The sequence below is a fragment of the Bactrocera dorsalis genome, chromosome 3 (genome assembly GCF_023373825.1).
Source record: "Bactrocera dorsalis isolate Fly_Bdor chromosome 3, ASM2337382v1, whole genome shotgun sequence".
NCBI lineage: Eukaryota > Metazoa > Arthropoda > Insecta > Diptera > Tephritidae > Bactrocera > Bactrocera dorsalis.
The window spans coordinates 87,461,546-87,482,613 of NC_064305.1; the positions used below are offsets into that span (position 1 = coordinate 87,461,546).

General features: G+C 38.7%; 1 protein-coding gene across 2 annotated transcripts in view; it reads right to left on the reverse strand.

Moving 5' to 3' along the window:
- Positions 1-201: 201 nt before the first annotated feature.
- Positions 202-21,068, reverse strand: part of LOC105229692 (protein vestigial) — a 39,706-nt gene continuing 18,839 nt past the window's right edge. The window contains exons 4-8 of one of the 2 annotated variants that reach the window (XM_011210121.4): positions 18,767-19,018; positions 7,228-7,319; positions 6,845-7,035; positions 5,901-5,974; positions 202-346 (exon numbers count right to left, since the gene is read on the reverse strand). In XM_011210121.4, the coding sequence (XP_011208423.2) occupies positions 297-346; positions 5,901-5,974; positions 6,845-7,035; positions 7,228-7,319; positions 18,767-19,018 (659 nt within the window). In that variant the 3' untranslated portion in view covers positions 202-296. Of the gene's footprint in view, positions 347-5,900; positions 5,993-6,844; positions 7,036-7,227; positions 7,320-18,766; positions 19,019-21,068 lie in introns of both variants that reach the window. The other variant, XM_019991588.3, reaches the window with a different exon arrangement.

Below are 21,068 nucleotides of genomic sequence, written 5' to 3' on the forward strand. Positions count from 1 at the left end.
CTTAAAATGCTATTAACACATAAGCCTGTTCGGTTCACACAGGCAATTACATATTACATACACATACATACAGATTTGCACATTGGTTGTTGTATTAGTGTTGTTGCTTTTCATTACGTTACGTTTTATATGAACATTGAATTTCGAGAATTGAATTAACGCTGAACCACCAATACTTAATTATTGAGTTTAATTTAAAAATTATAACAATCAACGTTTGCGAATATATTTTGGTTTCGTATGTGAGAGTGTATGCGTGTGTGTGTGAGAATTCTGGTTTAACGTTACACGTCAGTTTAAAACCAATAAAGATCCTTCGATGACTCCTGTACTTGGGCATCAAGACCTGAAATGAAAATTAAGGTATGTTTATGATTTAGGAAGTCAATTAAAATATACTTATTTATAAATATTGACGTCTTCGATTCACTAAGCCTTAGAAAATAAGTTAGGTTAGGTTCAAGGCGTGATCCCTACAATAGAGATCGCTACCAAAGAGTGATCCAAGTGGAGGTACTTTTTTCAGAACAGAAGCCGCTCGACCTTTCCAAACGACATCGCTACGCTCTATGGGCTCTTTAAAAGTTTCAAGAAGATCCGACGTTTTCGTGCCAAATTTTGTTCAGCGATGAGACCCATTTCTGGCTCAATGGGTATGTAAACAAGTCATATTGCCGAATTGGCAACAAAGAGCGACTTGAAGAGATTCAAGAGCTGTCAATTCATCCAGAAAAACCAACGGTTTGGTTTGGTTTGTGAGCCTGTGGAATCATTGGTCCATATTTCTTCAAATATAATGCCGGTGAGAAGGTAACCGTCAATGGCTACCATGATAACCGACTGTTAGATGTTTGAAGTAGAAGCTCGTGATCTCGACGGCATTTGGTTGCAACAAGACTGCGCCACTTGCCACACTTCGCAGCAATAAACGGATTCATAGAGGGAATACTTCGATGAGCAGATAATTTCACGTTTTGGAACGGTCGATTGGCCGCCAAGATCAAGTGCTGTCACACAGTTAAACTTTTTCCTGTGGGGATATGTAAAGTCCAAAGCCTATGCGGACAATCACGCTTCGATTCAGGCATTGGAGCAAAACGCCTTTGTGAAGTCATAGAAAAGAACTGCTCTATTAAATTTTACAAGTCTACAAAGCGCCTTGAGACCAGTATAAATATTTTCAGGGATTTAAATTCTATTCCCACCAGCTCAGTGGGAATATAGATCACATATCTGAATATGCGGGATTCCGAATGTTTAAGCCTTTATCTCATAAAAGGACCGTCAAGAAAGAATCGTTGAGCTGTTTATACCTCATTTTCTTTCAAACAGCTTCTGCATCCGGTAAGAATTCCAAGCTTACAGCGCGGATGTTGATAGAGCAATGACTTGTTGGTACCTTCACAACTAAGAAGAGGCTTCCTTACTCAGGACAAAGATCGCACTGGACCTCGTGTGCTCAAATATGGGGCAAAATTGTATTTCGACAGCGTCCAATGGCAGCTCAGTGCTGGTCATGTCTCTGCAAGGCCCTGCTATAAGGTAGTAACGGGTGATTTTTTTGAGGTTAGGATTTTCATGCATTAGTATTTGACAGATCACGTGGGATTTCAGACATGGTGTCAAAGAGAAAGATGCTCAGTATGCTTTGACATTTCATCATGAATAGACTTACTAACGAGCAACGCTTGCAAATCATTGAATTTTATTACCAAAATCAGTGTTCGGTTCGAAATGTGTTTCGCGCTTTACGTCCGATTTATGGTCTACATAATCGACCAAGTGAGCAAACAATTAATGCGATTGTGACCAAGTTTCGCACTCAGTTTACTTTATTGGACATTAAACCAACCACACGAATGCGTACAGTGCGTACAGAAGAGAATATTGCGTCTGTTTCTGAGAGTGTGGCTGAAGACCGTGAAATGTCGATTCGTCGCCGTTCGCAGCAATTGGGTTTGTGTTATTCGACCACATGGAAGATTTTACGCAAAGATCTTGGTGTAAAACCGTATAAAATACAGCTCGTGCAAGAACTGAAGCCGAACGATCTGCCACAACGTCGAATTTTCAGTGAATGGGCCCTAGAAAAGTTGGCAGAAAATCCGCTTTTTTATCGACAAATTTTGTTCAGCGATGAGGCTCATTTCTGGTTGAATGGCTACGTAAATAAGCAAAATTGCCGCATTTGGGGTGAAGAGCAACCAGAAGCCGTTCAAGAACTGCCCATGCATCCCGAAAAATGCACTGTTTGGTGTGGTTTGTACGCTGGTGGAATCATTGGACCGTATTTTTTCAAAGATGCTGTTGGACGCAACGTTACGGTGAATGGCGATCGCTATCGTTCGATGCTAACAAACTTTTTGTTGCCAAAAATGGAAGAACTGAACTTGGTTGACATGTGGTTTCAACAAGATGGCGCTACATGCCACACAGCTCGCGATTCTATGGCCATTTTGAGGGAAAACTTCGGACAACAATTCATCTCAAGAAATGGACCCGTAAGTTGGCCACCAAGATCATGCGATTTAACGCCTTTAGACTATTTTTTGTGGGGCTACGTCAAGTCTAAAGTCTACAGAAATAAGCCAGCAACTATTCCAGCTTTGGAAGACAACATTTCCGAAGAAATTCGGGCTATTCCGGCCGAAATGCTCGAAAAAGTTGCCCAAAATTGGACTTTCCGAATGGACCACCTAAGACGCAGCCGCGGTCAACATTTAAATGAAATTATCTTCAAAAAGTAAATGTCATGAACCAATCTAACGTTTCAAATAAAGAACCGATGAGATTTTGCAAATTTTATGCGTTTTTTTTTTAAAAAAAGTTATCAAGCTCTTAAAAAATCACCCTTTATAAGCACGAAGAGAGCAAAGCACCGACACATTCAAATGTTAGCGAGGTTGGAGTGCCTTTTCTTGCCTGCTCATCAATTTTGCAGTTACTTGCGATTTCTCTGTGGTAACCATACTTATCTTAATAAAGGGTGATTTTTTAAGAGCTTGATAACTTTTTTAAAAAAAAAAACGCATAAAATTTGCAAAATCTCATCGGTTCTTTATTTGAAACGTTAGATTGGTTCATGACATTTACTTTTTGAAGATAATTTCATTTAAATGTTGACCGCGGCTGCGTCTTAGGTGGTCCATTCGGAAAGTCCAATTTTGGGCAACTTTTTCGAGCATTTCGGCCGGAATAGCCCGAATTTCTTCGGAAATGTTGTCTTCCAAAGCTGGAATAGTTGCTGGCTTATTTCTGTAGACTTTAGACTTGACGTAGCCCCACAAAAAATAGTCTAAAGGCGTTAAATCGCATGATCTTGGTGGCCAACTTACGGGTCCATTTCTTGAGATGAATTGTTGTCCGAAGTTTTCCCTCAAAATGGCCATAGAATCGCGAGCTGTGTGGCATGTAGCGCCATCTTGTTGAAACCACATGTCAACCAAGTTCAGTTCTTCCATTTTTGGCAACAAAAAGTTTGTTAGCATCGAACGATAGCGATCGCCATTCACCGTAACGTTGCGTCCAACAGCATCTTTGAAAAAATACGGTCCAATGATTCCACCAGCGTACAAACCACACCAAACAGTGCATTTTTCGGGATGCATGGGCAGTTCTTGAACGGCTTCTGGTTGCTCTTCACCCCAAATGCGGCAATTTTGCTTATTTACGTAGCCATTCAACCAGAAATGAGCCTCATCGCTGAACAAAACACGCGCGCGAAACACATTTCGAACCGAACACTGATTTTGGTAATAAAATTCAATGATTTGCAAGCGTTGCTCGTTAGTAAGTCTATTCATGATGAAATGTCAAAGCATACTGAGCATCTTTCTCTTTGACACCATGTCTGAAATCCCACGTGATCTGTCAAATACTAATGCATGAAAATCCTAACCTCAAAAAAATCACCCGTTACAAATTGACTCGATGTCATTGATAACGAGTTTTATTGCAGACGAAGAGCTCGAATTGCCGTGAGAAGCGAGAGTGACCCTTGCGCAGCTTCGTTCTGGATATAGAGAAGGTTAAACTCTTACTTATCCAGACAGACCCGGACATGTCAAATATATGTATATTTCCAGCGTGCAAAGAGTCTCCGCATGACATTAACTACCTCTTTGCATGCCCAGCTCACCCTATACATCTGACTCCCCTTTCCCTATAGTCCGACCCCTTCGAGAAAGCACGTTTCCTGGGCCTTTCGTTGGATGACCTCGACGACATCTGAACCTTACCATCCTAACGGGTACTAGATAAACGTTACAACAACAACAGTTTAGGTGTTCCTTAACCCTTCTTGAATACACGATTAGTGAGCTCGAAGTTAACATTAGGGTAGGGCAATAATATAGTTTATATCTTCTAACTTAATCTATCTCTAGCACCATATTTGTTCGAAGAAACTCGCATATAGGATAAGGATCCTCTTATAAAATATCAACCGTATTTTGACAGACAAAAACCTTTACTCAGGCAAAAAATCGAAAATATAATCGATACCTCAAAATATACGAAATAATTTTGAACAAGTTATCGTTTTTAACTTAACTGGGTTCACACCACACTTTATACATACGAGTAATATATGTATGTATTTACTTATAGGGGTGAAAGCAGCTTGAAATGTGTGGGTGGCAATTCTTTTTAATTTTACGACGGAGACATTCCAGACTGGCGGCCATTTTTATTGTTTTATGGTTTTTGTCCTTTCGACCTCGTATGCGGTGAGCATATGTTATGTATGTACATGACATAGGTACATATGCTCGTGGTATAAAGTAGCATATGTATGTATGTAAATTTGTCAGACTTGGGGACAAGTAACCACCAAAATGTTTTACCAATGTAACCGCATACATATGTATGTACATACCATTACATATACTCGTATGTAATCGTGTGCACAAAAGTGAAGCACAAAGGGACGTACCATGTTTGTAAGTAAACTTTTATGTGTTTACGGTCGAATAAGATACACATATGTAAATTTATGTAATATGTCCGTAGACACATATACTTATGTGCGGTTACACGCACATCCTTTTTTTGAAAGAGAAATTTCAGCGCGCTCAAAAGGGTCCCCTGTGCTGAATTGTGCTTTTCAACAGCTGGGGTTGCCATAGTTACCGTCCTATACATACATATGTAATTGTTCATATATTATATGTCTATAAATACATATATTCCCAGGCATATGAAAGGACACTTTGAGGCTTAAATTGGCTTTCATCTATTCCCACATGCTCGAAAGAAATGAAAGAGTATTGATGTTCATTTCCAAAAATGGACGACCTAAGGTAAAGGTAATCCAAATGTACTTCTGAAAGTGGTTTGCTCATGAACTTATTTAAGCACAAAATATTGTCGCATTTGTCGGTTCATGCCTATCTTCTAACCCTTCTAACACAAATATATATTTTAATACTTTTCTCTTTCCATATTTTAAAACGAATGGCAGAAGGATTTTGATTAAAATCTGATATGATTTTGCTCTGCTAGGAATAACTAAGATTTCTGACTTCTCTTTCTTGTACAATTCTAGACATTGCTCCGACCGGTTCCCGAATGAAGGAATAGAGGCATTTATTCATACAAAAAATTTGATATTAGTTGCCATTTAAAAGGTGCTCTGTATTAAGAATAAGTGCGGTGTTCAATCTTAACATGGTTCAAAAAACATAAAAAGCTACGAAAAAAATTTGGACGAGACCGGGCATATTTTTCCGAGCATGTGTATTTACTACAATACATATGTACATATCAACATTATTTACTTCATGGTGAATATTAAACTTTGTAAAAACCAAATCTATGAAGCTACATACAAATCTGATTACATATGAGTATACATATGTATATCTATGTATTAAGTACGCTTTTTGTGCGTGTCTACTCACCTGCCATTGTGGGGTAACTGGAATAGGCTGCCGCACTTTCGAGCGCATGCGCGGTCTGTTGGTCATGATGCAGTCTGCAATGAGAAAAGTTTCTAACAAATAAATATTTACATTAACATTTCTCGCAAATAACAAGTTATACATAGTATATAAATAAAAACTTGTAAATTTATTATTAATATAATAAATAAAAAGTGCAAGAGAATGTGAGATAACAACATATAACTATAAGTATTAATTAAGGTGTTTCTTTTTGATTTTTTTTTTTAAGAGTCCTGAATTGCAAATGTGCGGAACATATGCTACGGTAATATTTCATAATCTCACACTATTGGGTAGCAAGAAGTCAGACTTCATTCATATTTAAATCTCAGTAAATCCTTATAGGCCGCTTTTGTCTCTACAAAGACAAAAAGTTGTACCGAAGCTATAGTACTCTTCACAAATAAATTTTTCTTCCATATAGGAACTTAAGTTTGATCTAGTTTATATGACAGCAATATCCTATAAATATGCGCTAACAGCGGTTCCGCCATGAGCAGCTTCTTGAAGAAAAAAGAACGTGTGTAAATTTTCGATCGAGATCAATACCTCAAACTATCTTTGTCGCACAGACAGACGGACAAGGCTAAATCAACTCAGCTCGTCACGCGTTCTTCGACGTTTCCTTTGGGGTGTTACAGACTTCGTGGCAAGCTTAATAAACCCAAATCTGTTCTGAGATTAAAACACTTTTCAACTAGCCTAATCTCCAATGTCTTCCAGAGCCATTTCATTTTTTAAATACATTCAATTATTTCCTTCATAAAAATTCTCTTTAATAATGATATATTTTTTAATTTCATTTCATTTAATTAAAAATTTGTTGAGCCCCCCTAAGAACAAACCCACATTCGCATATTTAATAAAAAAAGTATTGAACAAAATTTGTGTACTGCATTTACCTGGTACCGTGGCTATATTGCTGTGGCAGCCGTAGCAGGCTACCGTATTGCGCCATATTGTGGTGGTAGGCATGCGCGTGAGCGGCGTGGGCATGTGCAGCGTGCGCATAGGAGCCGTAATGTGCGGCGGCCGCATGTGGCACCCAGGGATCGGTTGCGTAGCCACCGTCCGATGCGTACAAATCGCCAACCTGAAAAACAGAGAAAAAATAATCAGAAAGTTGCAATATAGATACATACATATTGTATGTTGGCAATCTCTTGGTCGAGTTCTTCTAGAATTTATGGACAATTGCTAACTTGTTGTGATAACTTTATATGCCTAGACATCGCTTGCTTAACAAATTTGTAAATATTCATGCTTCTATCTACGCTTATCATACCTGCGGATGTGCTGGTGCGGGTACGGGATGTACATAATTGCTATTCCAAAACGAAGGTGGGAAGTTTCTTGCTGACATGGGGCTACTCGTTTCTGTAAAGAAAAAAATATGGAACAATTAATTATTTATTTTATTATTGCATCAATATTAAAATATCTAAGGAACATAACTTTGCAGCATTGCATGAAGTCCATAAATAAACCGTGTCTGACTAAAAGTTGATATGATAAACATCCACCATTCCACATCTTAAATTATACTTTTGTTCAATAATAATTATAATTTGCCAATTTGTAGATCTTCAGGTTGGTAATTGCAGATCCTAGACCAAATCGTATAGCTTGATGCAAATAACCATCGGTTACAGTATTGCTGTCTAGAAAATATTCCACATATACATAATTCCGACACCTATTGACTGAAAGATGCACATCTGTCAATTTCTTGAAGACGACCAAGATGTTGATTAAAGATCCAATAAAACTCGGAAAGGATGTTAATACAAAAATAGTTTCACAGTAAAATAAATCCAATATTTTTTCAATAGGTGGGTTTTGTGGTCTCTACCGCTCGTTGTATACTGCGATCAGGTTTGGCTATATGATGTCAGAAATATTGGTTAGTCGAAAAAGTCTTTTCGTATTTTGTCAATAGATGTCTTTGCAGTCGTATATCTCCAGTGCTACCAATCACGTTGTCGTTGAAAAGGTCGATGAAATTATGGAAAAGATTGAGCAGGACCGTTACATCATCAAACGGTTTTGAACCACAAAAACAAGCTCAATGCTTGGGTACCACATGAATTGTCTGTGAAAAATTTAATGGACCGAATTAACATTTGCGATTCTTTGCTGAAACGAAGTGAAATTGAACCATTTCTGAAGCGAATGGTAACAGGAGACGAAAAGTGGATCAAATACGACAATAATGTGGGAAAAAGATCATGGTCCCAGCGTGGTGAAGCTCAACAAATGTTCGCAAGGCCAGGATTGACGTCTCGAAAGGTTATGCTGAGTGTTTGGTGGGATTGGAAAAGTAACATTCACTATGAACTGCTGCAGCCTGGACGAACGATTGATTCTACATTCTTTGTTTCCATCAGGACAATGCTAGACCACACACATCTTCGATGACTCGGCAAAAACTGGGAGATCTTGGCTGAGAAGTTTTTAACTTAAAAATATTTTTTCAAGTTTCATTCCAAGATGTTTGGGATTCAATTTTTATTATTAAAAAAATTAAAATTTTCCAAGAAAAAAAAATTAAATAAAAAATATTTCAAAATTTTAATCTAAAAAATTTTAAACAAAAAAAATTCAAAATCAGAAGAAAGAACTAAACAAATTTAACTCTAAATCTCAACATTTTGGATTAAATTCAGATTGGAATTATACTCGTAATTTTAAAAACAAATTTTTAGTCCAAAAATTTTTAGTCCAAAAATTTTTAGTCCAAAAATTTTGAATTAAAAACTTAGCAACCCTTTTGTTGAATTAAAGCTCTGAGAGGCAAAACCCGGTATTATAACCATTTAGGTTATTATCACAGTAGAGTTATTATTAATGACATAAAAAAATAAATCATAATGTATTTTGTTTTTCTTTTTATCTTCTAAGGTCAGTTGTACAGAATTAAAAAGAAAAATATTTTTAGAAATATTTTGCGACTATAAAATATTTGCTAAATTAATATCATTCACAGGAATGTTAATGTTTAAATCTCAAAAAGATTTTTATAGCTAAGTCTCCCACTCTTGCAAACACTTCTTCACTCAATCTCATTCTTAAAACAAGCACCCTCTTGCTACAGCCACAGCTGCCGCCTCCACTGATTACCGCCAGCAATTGTAAATATTTTGTGGCATTCGTAGTTTCAATTGGTTGGCATTGAGGAATTGAAAGTGAATTTAAATGATGCTTGCGCTAGCCGTCGCTACCGGCTTTCGGTGCAAGCGCTGCCGCAGCGGCCTAACACGGCGTGATGGAGACATCTTGGCGCACGTATGCGGTTGTTGTTTGCCGTTATGGATTCGTGTTCGGTTTGTCTTGTTGTTGCTCCTGTTCATTTTCGTCTTTATTTAACTTTTTTTTTTACTTTCGCGGTGTTTTGGTGCTTTTGGCTTGCATGTGTGTGTATGTGTTTGTGTTTACGCATGCACGTTAACGTGCCTCAATTGTGTTGGTATTAATGGGAATTCCTTAGCGTCATTTCGTATGCGCATCGATGGGCTGACGACAGTCTTCGCAGCTGACTGGCGGGACTGGTTACCAGCAGTTGTCTTCGGCTAACTGGAGCAGACTGGGGCATTGCTGCAAACAAGGAATTGGGTGTGTTTGCCCCCAATGCAACGCGTTGCATGTAAACATCAACCTATGTATGTACGTGTGTATTTATACTGTGTATGTGCTTTGTTGTTGTTGTTGTCTATTTGCGCCTGATTTTGGCTGTGTGCTGGAGCCACTGTGGCACGCGGCATCTGAGCATTTGGCATAAGAGCAGAAGGCGTAATAACACGCGCCGCCGGCGACTGCTACTGGTGTGGCACCGAGCGCTTACGCTCTTGTTGTTGTCACAATTTTGTAACATTCAAGCTGCACAGCGCTCGATACTCGAGGAGTATCAAAACACATGTAGCGCGCACAAAGAGTGCAAACAAATGCGATTCCCGCACTAAATTGAGTTCGGAATGTTGTCAGTCGCTGGTAGAGTCAGACTCATCCGCGTCGCCAACGGCTGCGCCATTGCCATCATAGAGCCATAGCAGCAACAGCAATAACAACAGCAACAACAAGAGCAAAAACAAGAGCAATAACGACAGCAAAAGCTGCAGCCACATTAGCTGCCACAGCTTGTGCAACATCGTCTGCCGCCACTACCAAATCTAACCGCCTATTTATTGGTTAATGCAGTATGATTGTGCAGCACCGCGTTGCGCGCTGAGCGCTGAGCGTGCGACAATACGAAATTCCGGCTGTTGCATTCCATCGCAGCACTCGGCAAGTGTTGAGTAGTGTTTGCTGTTATTCGCTCTATTTTTGGTAGTTAAACTTCACGGGACTTAATAGTGCAAGCGTTTATGCATTTATTATTCCATGTGGTCACGTTCAATGAACACTCTTGCACACACATACACATATATGTATAATCATATAAACAAGCAGGGGCACATACAGAGAGACGTGCCTTTATTTAGCTAAACTATTTCATATTAATGAGTTTAATTTATTGCAGTAATTGGTAAGTGAGTCCTTTTATTTTTATATCCGGCGCACTACTATGGCACTAGGGCATTATAACGCTATACGCATAACTGTTAATGGCAAACGGCTGTTTTAAGTGGGAGAAATCGAGTTTGATATATGTACGAGTATGCTCAATATACACAGTATTAGTAGTGAAATATATACTATATAAAACGCCCAGCCGTATAAAAGTATTTGATAAACAGGTATTCGAGTATATTTGGAACGAGAGTATTCAGTTACAGTTCATATGCCTGGCATTATTATCACTGAACCGATATCGAATTGGAAAAAGTAAAATTTCTCGATATATATGTTGAACTAACCGAAATATGTCGAAATATACATACATATATAGAAGGTGATCCATTTCAAAGCTTGCTACCTTTTAAAGAAAAAAACACAGAAACCTTTAATTTAATGGGAATGTTTTTTATCATTCGAAAGAATATTTATGGCAATTTATTTTTTGAAGATTATCCCTTTCAGATGTTGGCTTCGGCTACGTCTCAGATGGTATCTGCTCACCGAAGTGTTCTTTCAATGAAACCATTGCTGGAAGCGATGTGTCCTTTAATATGACAAGATAGTTGAAACAAATGGCTCCAAGATCACGAGCTTCAATTTCAGGCATCAAAAAATCATGACGCCATAACTGTCACCATTAATGGTTACGTCCTCACCGGCATCATTTTTGAAGAAATATAGACCGATGATTTCATCGTTCCACAAACCACACCAAATTGTTATTGTTTTTTGATAAAATTACAGCTCTTGAAAGTCTTCATGTTTTTTCTCGTCCCAAATGCGACAATTTTGTATGTTTACATACCCACTGAGCCAGAAATGGGCCTCATAGCTGAACAAAATTTGGCTCGAAAAGAAGGAACTTCTTGAACCTTTCCAAGAGTCCATAAAGCAAAACGATGTCGCTTGATAAGGTCGAGCAGTTTCAGTTCTTGCACAAGCTGTATTTGTTCGCTTTCAATTTAAAATCTGGACATAAAATGCGCCAAGCCGTTCCATATGTCAATCCGAGTTGCTGCGAATGGCATCAAATCGACTCTCTCAGCAATAACTGCAATATTTTCTTCATTGCGTGCTGGCCGACGGGTGGCTCTCAAGACAGGTGATGGTTTTGCGAATAGTATGGTCAGTGGGCCGGTTATGTTGACCATAAGTTGAGCGAAGCGCGACGCACAAGTAACGCGTGATCTGTTAAGGAAAGGCTATTGAAAAACGTACCTCTGAATTTTCCACCTAGCAGTACATTTTTTGTGGCAATCAAGGTCTTATATGGAAATCTTTTTTTTTCACAAATTATCTTCACAAAATTGACATAGATGAATGTCCATTAAAATCTTTTACGATTATGACAAGATGAGCCTTGCTGAGAGCAAGTAGTTCCGTGTATCTCCTCTGTTTTGCTTTAAGCCAGAAGTATCTTGCAGTCACACAGGAGCAAGTTGTTGAACAACGCCAGCAAAGCTCATGCGAAGTTCAGAGCTCCGGTAGCACTTATCAAGGGATATATTCCTGCTTAGTAAAAAAATAATTTCATATTTTGCCTCTTCGAATTCTCACTTATCATGGTTAGGTTCTCAAATCAGGCATATTTTCAAAAAAATATATTAAACTTTCCTCTCCTCCTCTCTGATCGCCGTTTTTACATACTCAATATTCTTCCCTGCCACTAAGCTCATATAAATTTCTACTCTTGAATTGTTCTTTCTACTTTTCTACTGTAATTTTTATTAATTAATAAGATCAAGTCTACCGCATTACTAATAGCCGTGTAGTGTCCTTAATGGCAGATCAATTGCTACCTATAAGAGATATGAGGCGGCTACCAAGGCTTGTCGCCAAGCAATTTACTTTCTTTTACTTTCAATTAACGCATTTGCTAGCGTACATATAGATACAAGTATGAGTGTATTTGTACTACAATGGATTAAGATGTCCTGCTGCGCCTACGTGTGTTCGCTGACAGGCCTGTCACGTGCACCGCTGCACACAAAGAACAAACATTTCCCTACTTTTATAAATATGTACATAAAAGTGTATGTGTGTGTGTATATTGGTGCATATTGAGGGGCGTTACATGTTATTTATTGCGAATCTGATAAGTGCGCTTGATGAGTTTATCTCCAAAAGACCACACACACGCACACCAAACCAGAAACGAGTGTAAAGGGCATATAAAGCGGAGATATGTGTGTGTGTGTGTAAATATGTTAACAAGTCGATATGAGCGCATGCATTCCTTGCACACTAGAAGAAAGTAAGCGAGCAGTCCCACTAAGGCATTGGTTGAATGCCTTCGGCTGCACTTCGCGCACCTTTCATTGAAGGTATGCGCGGCCGGCAACCGCAAAAGCGAGCTGGCAAGGACCGTAGAGTGTACGATGATGCGGTTGTTCGACTTTTAGATTTAAAATTGAATAAACGCCAAGAAAAAATAGTCAACGTTGAGGACGGACAAAATCGGTAGCAATAATTAAAAATAGCTTGACATCTGCATGTGATGCGGAGCAACTGTAGAATTGTAATGCAACAAGCAGCAAAAAAGACACATGTGTATGTGTGTATGTGCTTGCACTTGGTGTTAGCGTTGTCAACGGGCTGCGGCGAAATTCGATGAAGAGGCAAACGGTTTTTTTCCGCCGCTGTTGGCACACGTTTTAGCCGTCGCTGCTCGCGCTAGTTATTCTTATTGTTGTACAACTTAGTTTTGTTGTTTGCGTTGCATTGTGGCGCGCACAAAGGAATTTCATCGAATTTTGGTTGGCATCTAATTAAATTGCTTTCGAATCATGAATATGCCATGGCTGAGCGAGTCAGCGAGTCAGCGAGCCAGTGCGTCAGCAACTCAACTTCGTGCCGCTGCACATACACGGCACCTTACTGCATATGTGTGTATGTATGTACATATATGTGTATTAATATATTGAAGTACGGCGCACGCGGATATTTTTGGGAATCACTGCGCGCCGCTTTCGGTTCGATTTAAGCGTTTTATGCGCGCAACTAATGAATTAATGCAGTGCGGCGTTGGCATTGCAGCGGCCGAAAAGGCGAAACAGTTGCGCGACCACCACCCATTGCATGCGCCCGCTGCAACGGTGCATTCCAATGCAAATACCGCACAAAAAAGTATAATGGAAAAATTTCAAAAGCAAAAATTACAAATGACGAGGAGTAAACACTCATACTAACTCAACTCAACTGTTGGTATATGTGGGGCACCCTGTAGTTGAGGAGTAACTGGTTTCAACTAGTGTTTGGCGTGCCTGTGCGCAAATATCAGCTAATTGTCGGGCCTATAGAGGACGAAGTAATTGTTGGTAGGGATCATATCTAAAATATGTGGTATAATATATAAGGCTTAAGCAATTTTTAGAGAAATTTTGAAAAGAAATGGTTTCTATGAGTTTTCTGAACCCACTTTGACTATACGACTGACTACCGAAGAAAAAGTCGAAATCGGTTTTATCGTTTTGTTGTTGTTTCTGTAGCAGCAGAGTTACGTCGAGTATACTGTCCTTAGCCGAATAAAAATACGGATCCGTACCGGTTACGTTGACCCGACTATCCGAGTGGCACATGCCGGCGTCTCTTCGCCCAAAAAAGGGAAGAATGAGCAAATCCAAAGTGAAAACGATGCTCATTGTCTTTTTTGACATCATAGGCATCATCCACCATAAATTTGTTCTTCCTGGACAAGCCGTCAACGCCAAATTTTACTTGAAAGTCCCCAAGAGACTCAAACGATGGGTCAATCGGGTCCGGAAAGACATCGCAGCCGATTGGAAGTTGCACCACGACAAGGCCCCGGCTCACACCGCCTTTCTTGGGAACAGCTACCTAATCAAGGTCGGCATCGCAACGCTTCCGCAGTCGCCTTACACCCGAAAGTTTTTTATGAATTGTAGCGACTGGTTCATTAATTTGTTAAAAATCGAATTTTAGCAGCTCAAAGACGACCAAATTTTTGGCTAAATTTCAAATTCACCACCACCATTTTTTATTTTTTTCGACAGTAGGTAATTGGTCGGACAATATCTTCTCGAGAGAATTTGTTTGGTTAGGTTTGATCCACGGAGAAGGCTCTAATCGCTACGGCAGTTGAGAACTTTTCAACGCCTTTGGAAAACGCGTCTAATGTGGAAAATCAGTGACTTGATTTTAAATATTTTTTAGACCTCTCAAACAACCACCCTGTTAAATTTAATGAACCCAGCAAAAGATATGTATACTTTTCGTATTACCCTCTCGTGCGCGTATCGATTAAATGCGTTTTTAATGATTCTATTTCTTTTAAGGGCATTATTTATAAATACAATTTTAACAGCACAATGCCTTCCTTCCTTTATATCCACGCTTTAACTCCAATGTTAAAGCATCATTTGTATGCATGTATGCGCGTACGTACGGTACATATGTATATTTAAGTATGTATTAATTATATACAAAAAGGCATTTTTTGCAACCAAGGTATGTACATATGTACAGTACTGCCTTCGTACATATGTACATACACACATACCAATAGGTACCTACAAATGCTTGTACTCTTCGGGGAATTCTTGTAAGTGTGCCACATTCCAGTTTGGTGTTGAAGTTCAAATACTTTAAAGAACTGAAATTTTCGAGATTCTTGCAATTACAAAAATACATACATACATATGTATGTCCTGCATTCGATTTTTGGCATAATTAATTACTTTCACTTTAATTATGGTAAGCGTATGCGAGTAAATAAGTGGATAAAGTGGTGGGCGACAAGAGTTGTACACAAAAATATATATAAAAAAAGAAGAAAAAATGAGGAAATATACATGAAGATTGTTGTTATGTTTTTCCATGAAAGGGTAAAATATAAAAATAAAATAAAACTAATAAAATATTATACAATTTTACAATGGCACATATATACTATAAATAAACATTTCGCTTATATAGGTTAGGTTATCTGCTAGGCCTATAAGCCTCGCATTGGCCCGGTTTGGATCCTTTGCGATAACATCAATGGATTTCAGTTTTTAACTTTTTTCCGCTTGACGCGAAATTTAACAGACTCTGCGGCCTCACTGTCGATACTTCCTCCAGTGTATCATGCCGTGGGGACCGCAGATGCTTGCAGCATAGTCTTTCCAATGCAGCATAAGCACACAATATAGTATCTCCTATTGTTTCCCTAGTGACTTGCTCTATACATTTTCTCGATCCTTCAGCCCGATTCTGGGGGGCGTGTGCAACCAGATGGCATTTCGATCATGTTCCTACAGTCTCTTCTGTCGAGAAGAGAATTTTCTGTACTTCCGCTTCTGTCCAGGTAGTCGTATGGACAATGCATGGGTTTTCCAATATTGATCACGTTTTCGGGTGTTAGCTGCACATTATTCTTGGCAATCTCGTCCACTATTTCATTTCCCTCGGTGTCTTTGTGCCCTGGCACGCAGTAGAAGTGAGTTGCTTGCTTCTGGCAACACTTTCCACTGCTGCCTTGCTTCCCAAGACACTTCTGGCCGATATGCGATACGACGTTACTGCCTTGATGTTGGGTGTCTACGTAGATGTTGACGCTGAAAATGTCTGAAGGGGCATTAGAGCCCAGCTCCGCGGCTTTCGCAATAACAAAAACCTAAGCATGAAATATACAGCAGTGGTCCGGCAACTTTAAAGGTTGCCTTATGCCTATCGTTCATTTTCGAGCCAACCATCTTTTTCTATATTTACTGTGAACCTTCTTTCCCAGTTGAAAAGTGGGATCATATAGTCTGTGTTTGTCGAACCGCTATTATCCACCGATCTATGCCCGAAGGCTCTTTTGTAAATTCTCTGGCAGTCAGTAGTCGTCCCGCCGAATTTGTTGTGTAGTTTTCAGCGAAGAGGTCTATAAAGACCTTTCATTTTAAGAATTAAAAAAAAAATTAGGAAATTTAGGGAAGATTTTTCTGTTTAAAATCATCTCAAAAACATAAAAAAAATATATTTTTGTATTTTACGGTTAATAATCTAAGGACTACTCAAAATTCTGATTTTTGAGTTCACAAGATAGTCGTTTATTGTTCCAAAATTTACACTTTAGAATGGTTCAAAACCCACAATGATTATCGAAAATCGTAGTTCTTTGACCATAAATAACAAATTTATATATTTTATATCAATATTTCAACTCGAAGATCTAGATGTTTTACAAAAATTTTCCTAACCGACACCGAAAACAACTTTTCTAGAAAAATGTATTTAAAGTTTACGTTTACAATAAGTTAAAATAGATTTTAAAAAATAATTTATTTTTGAAATATTTTTTGAATCGGAGAATATTCTGAAATACTATATACTTATGCTCATTCGATATAAGGGGAAATACAAATTTTGAATGAGTGAATCGATTATTTGAAATTCACTTTGTCCACTTTAACACTCCAGTGCTCGCGCCCCTTTTTGTGCCGTTAGTAGTCGCGCGTACTACATGTGTAGAACATTTTAGACATAAGGGTTTGAAACGAAATATTTGTAAATAAAAAAATTTGTTTTAATAATAATAAGTAACAGTTTATTATAAAACCAAATCAACCAAAAAATATTCATTTTAAACATATTAGGAACTTAAAATCGGACTTCTTGCGAATAGTTATTCGTAAAACGTAAAAGTATATACACAAGTGGTCTACTATTGTAGTACGCGCGACTACTGGAGTGTTAAATTCACAAGAAAACAACAACAACATTTATCAGTTTAATACTAAATTTTTACTTAAATATTGAACCATTATTTCCACCAAGCGTTAACACTTAAACTTTTTGGAGACATAAAATATTCTCATGTTAACTGCACTTAACAACGCAAGGTCAAAAATATAAAAAAAAAAATTAAATAATTTGTTAGACAACACCTCCCACACTGCAAAATTAATTTCAGTTATTATTTGTGTTAGCAAAACTCATTTGTGTCAAATAAATCAATTGTATTGACACCCTGTGGTGCTGTCAATAACAACCACAAAGCAAAACAACAAATCAAAAATGTTTTCTTCATGCACTGCACTTGAATATTTCTCGCTTTTTTGGTAAAAAACATTTGTGATAATGAGTTCGAACACTCTGATGAACAAGCAAAAAGTATGCAACACAAAAATTGAAGAAGACGCGCAGCGAGACACGTGAAAGTAAGAGTAACTAAATGGCTGAAAAAACGCCAAGGGGTGAAATGAGACGTTGAAAGACAGGAAAAAAGACAAGTCATGTGCTTAAGACAACGCGTTTATCTTCATTAAATGCGGTAATTAATTTCGCGAAATCGAAAAGAACAAGCAGCAAGTGTCTGGCAATGACAGCGAAAGCAGCGTCGGTGCCAGCGGTGCCAGCGGTTGAGCGGTTAAGCGACTGCAACGCCACGCCTTGACTAATTTATGAAGTTATTGTGTGCGACAGAAAGTGTTGTTTTGCCAAAGAATCAAATTAAACAAAAACAAAACAAAGCAGACGTGCAATATTGAGATATCAAACTGAGGCAACAGCAACAATTTAAGCAAAACTCGTGTTAATTTCTTGTACACACTCATTATGACATGGCAGCTTTGTATGTTAATAAGTATGTAAACAAGTGACGAGAGGGGGTGCGCGGGTTGACAAGCGCCAAATACAAGAAAAGTGGAGTTTCTTTAACGTTATAATCACTTTAACACATTTTTGTGTGCGTACACACAGCTCCCATACTACCCGCCCTACAAACTTGGCGGCTAACCGAGGAAGGCGCGTACGTTGTGCCACTGCACTGACAGTTACATGACAGCAGCCGCTTTTTGATCATCACAAACGCCACACACACACACAACCACACAATCACGATGACAATCAGCCGTGGCGCATTATAAAAGGCATCATTAGTCATGTAAATCAAAGTGGCGAAATTGGTGCGAGCCTCGTACTTTCACGAGCGACGAGCGACGCCAAAAAGCGGCAGTTTTCAAGTGCGATTTTCATGGAAAAATTGGCGCAAGAGAAACCACAACCAGCACGCAATCACACACATCCATATATTGTATATATGTACTTCATGCAACACGATTTCTTTGGAAAATGTGCAGTTGCAAGTATTTCTCGCTTCAGTATCGCCAACACCATCTTCAAACAACACTGCCAAATATGCATATGCCTGCAGTATGCATGTATGTGCTTATATGTACATATGTATGTGTATGTGTGCCGTCACATTTCCATGCACAAATATGCATCGTTGCAGAAATATGTGTTTAATTGCTTGGCATTCGACTATTTTATTGACTCACCTTTGCTGTCTTTGTTGTTGAAGTTGAGCGCCCGCGAGAAGTGCTCATCCACCACGCTGGCCGTGTCGCCGGAATAGTTTGTGAATACGACGCAGGTGGCTGATAAGTATTGTGCTCTGCCCTGTCCATTGACATTCGATGTGTCCAACGGCAGGGGCAGCTCCTTGGCCTGAGCTCCATGCAAGTTGTGACGAGGTGAGTCGGGACTCGATGAGCAGGAGGACTCGTTGTGATGCGAACCTACCAGACGTGCTGTGAAGATAAGAAAATTATGCTTAGAAAATTGTGTAAAAAATGCAGTATATTAAGAAAAATTCATATCAAAAATGCAATGGAAATTATTAGACTAATAACGGGGTTTTCAATAAGAGAGCTATAAAACAAAAACAGTTTGGAATATCAATGAGATTCTTCAGTTCTGTGAAAGTATATTCGATGCCTTATTGTATGGAACTCGATATCTTTTGCATGGCCAACACGGGCACGCATGCAGAAGTCCAGACGCTGAACGTAATTTTCGACGGCCGATACTGCTGTATTTTTGCCGTCGATATTCGTACGAAGTTCATCAATCGTCGCTGGCTTGTTGGCATACTGTTGGAATCACATATTGTCCAAGTCCATATCATCCAATTCGGGCCAAAAATATTCTGTTGTCATTGAGCAGTAGCGATTCCCATTCACAGTAAAGCGGCCCACTCACGACAAATTTGTTTGACAAATCTGTTTGAAGACGGTTGAGCACTCACGACAAACCGATTTGACAAACTTTATTTCCATTGTGTGCTTCGCGGAGTTAACATGTCTGATTATAACGCGGATGATGTAATTGCGCTACTAGTAATACACCAGTGCATGAAGCGAAAAAAGCCAAATGCAAAAAAAAAAAAATAATGAAGAAAGAATGGATGAAAGAGTGGTTATGTGAGAGATATAACCACTCACATGTAAAACTATTAAATTCAATGGAGCTGAATTTTTCCACGACTTATCTTTTTGGCATTTATTCTTATAATTTTCACTTTTGTATTGCCATAAGGCCGGTTCATTTTTAAGTAATTCAATAAACTCTTCCAAAAAATGTTTGCTCACGCTTGCCATTTTTTTATCCGCTGATGTTTACTCTGCAAAAATTTCAAGCAACTGACCAAATGTTTGCAAACCACGCCACTCACGACAAACGAATCCACAAATCGGTTGTTAGTTTTTGAAATTTGTCGCAAACCTTCAATCCGTTTGACAACATGCCCACTCACGACAAAAACCACCTCAAACTCAAACAGATTTGTCAAACAAATTTGTCGTGAGTGGGCCGCTTAAGGAAGGAAGGAAGGAAGAAGTACGGCCCAATGACGATGGCGCCCAATAAACCGCACCAAATATACGGGATGCAATAGTGATGTACGTGTGGATTGCTGCCAGACGAATAACTCATCTTTTGTTTATTGAAGAAGCCACTCAGCGGATGATTTTCAAGTTGTTGCTCAGCCCAATTCACGAATATACGACGATTATGGTGGTCAAGCGGCTTTAGTTCTTGCTTGACGTTCGTTCTTGTAAGGATGTAGGCCAAGATCTTTTCGCAAAATTCGCCACCACAACGTCACAGATGTGCCCAACGCTTGGGAACGAGGTGTGAGAGACTAATTTGGGCCTTCCTCAATTGATGCGCCAGCGGCAGCAATATTCTCGACACGACTCAAAGTTGAGGCCACTTACTCCGAATTTCGGTAGTAAATTTTATAATTTCGACTCGTTGTTGGATCGTATATCTTTCCATAATGAAATTCAAACCTTACTGAGGAAAAATGTCAAAAGATCGGGGAAAAATATGGCATCGCTGTTTGTCCCTTTCGATCTACTTTTGTAGCGTCCCTATTGAAAACCCCGTTAATGATTTCAGTTTTAAAGTCACTCTGATTTGGTTCACTGATGAGTTGAAGAATGTTAAGGAATCGAAAAGTAACACTATCTTATTAACTTATTGGGAATAGGGATGAGAAAGTCTCGCACTTGTGGCGCGTGCTGATAAATGAAAAGCCCTAAGCGCATCTTAAAAAACTTCGAACGACTCTTGAAATTTAGTGGAAATCTTTTTCGTATATATGCACATATGTATGTACATATCGCCACCTAAATTGCAATAACGTAACCTCAATCTTTCTAAGTTTACAAGCGAAGCAAAACGATATAATAAGCAACCGTTTAAAATTGAAACAAAATTTTAGTTTTGGTTATAAACTTTTTATATATTGGTTATCATACACTCATAGATAATTTATGTTTTGGTTATAAAATGGTT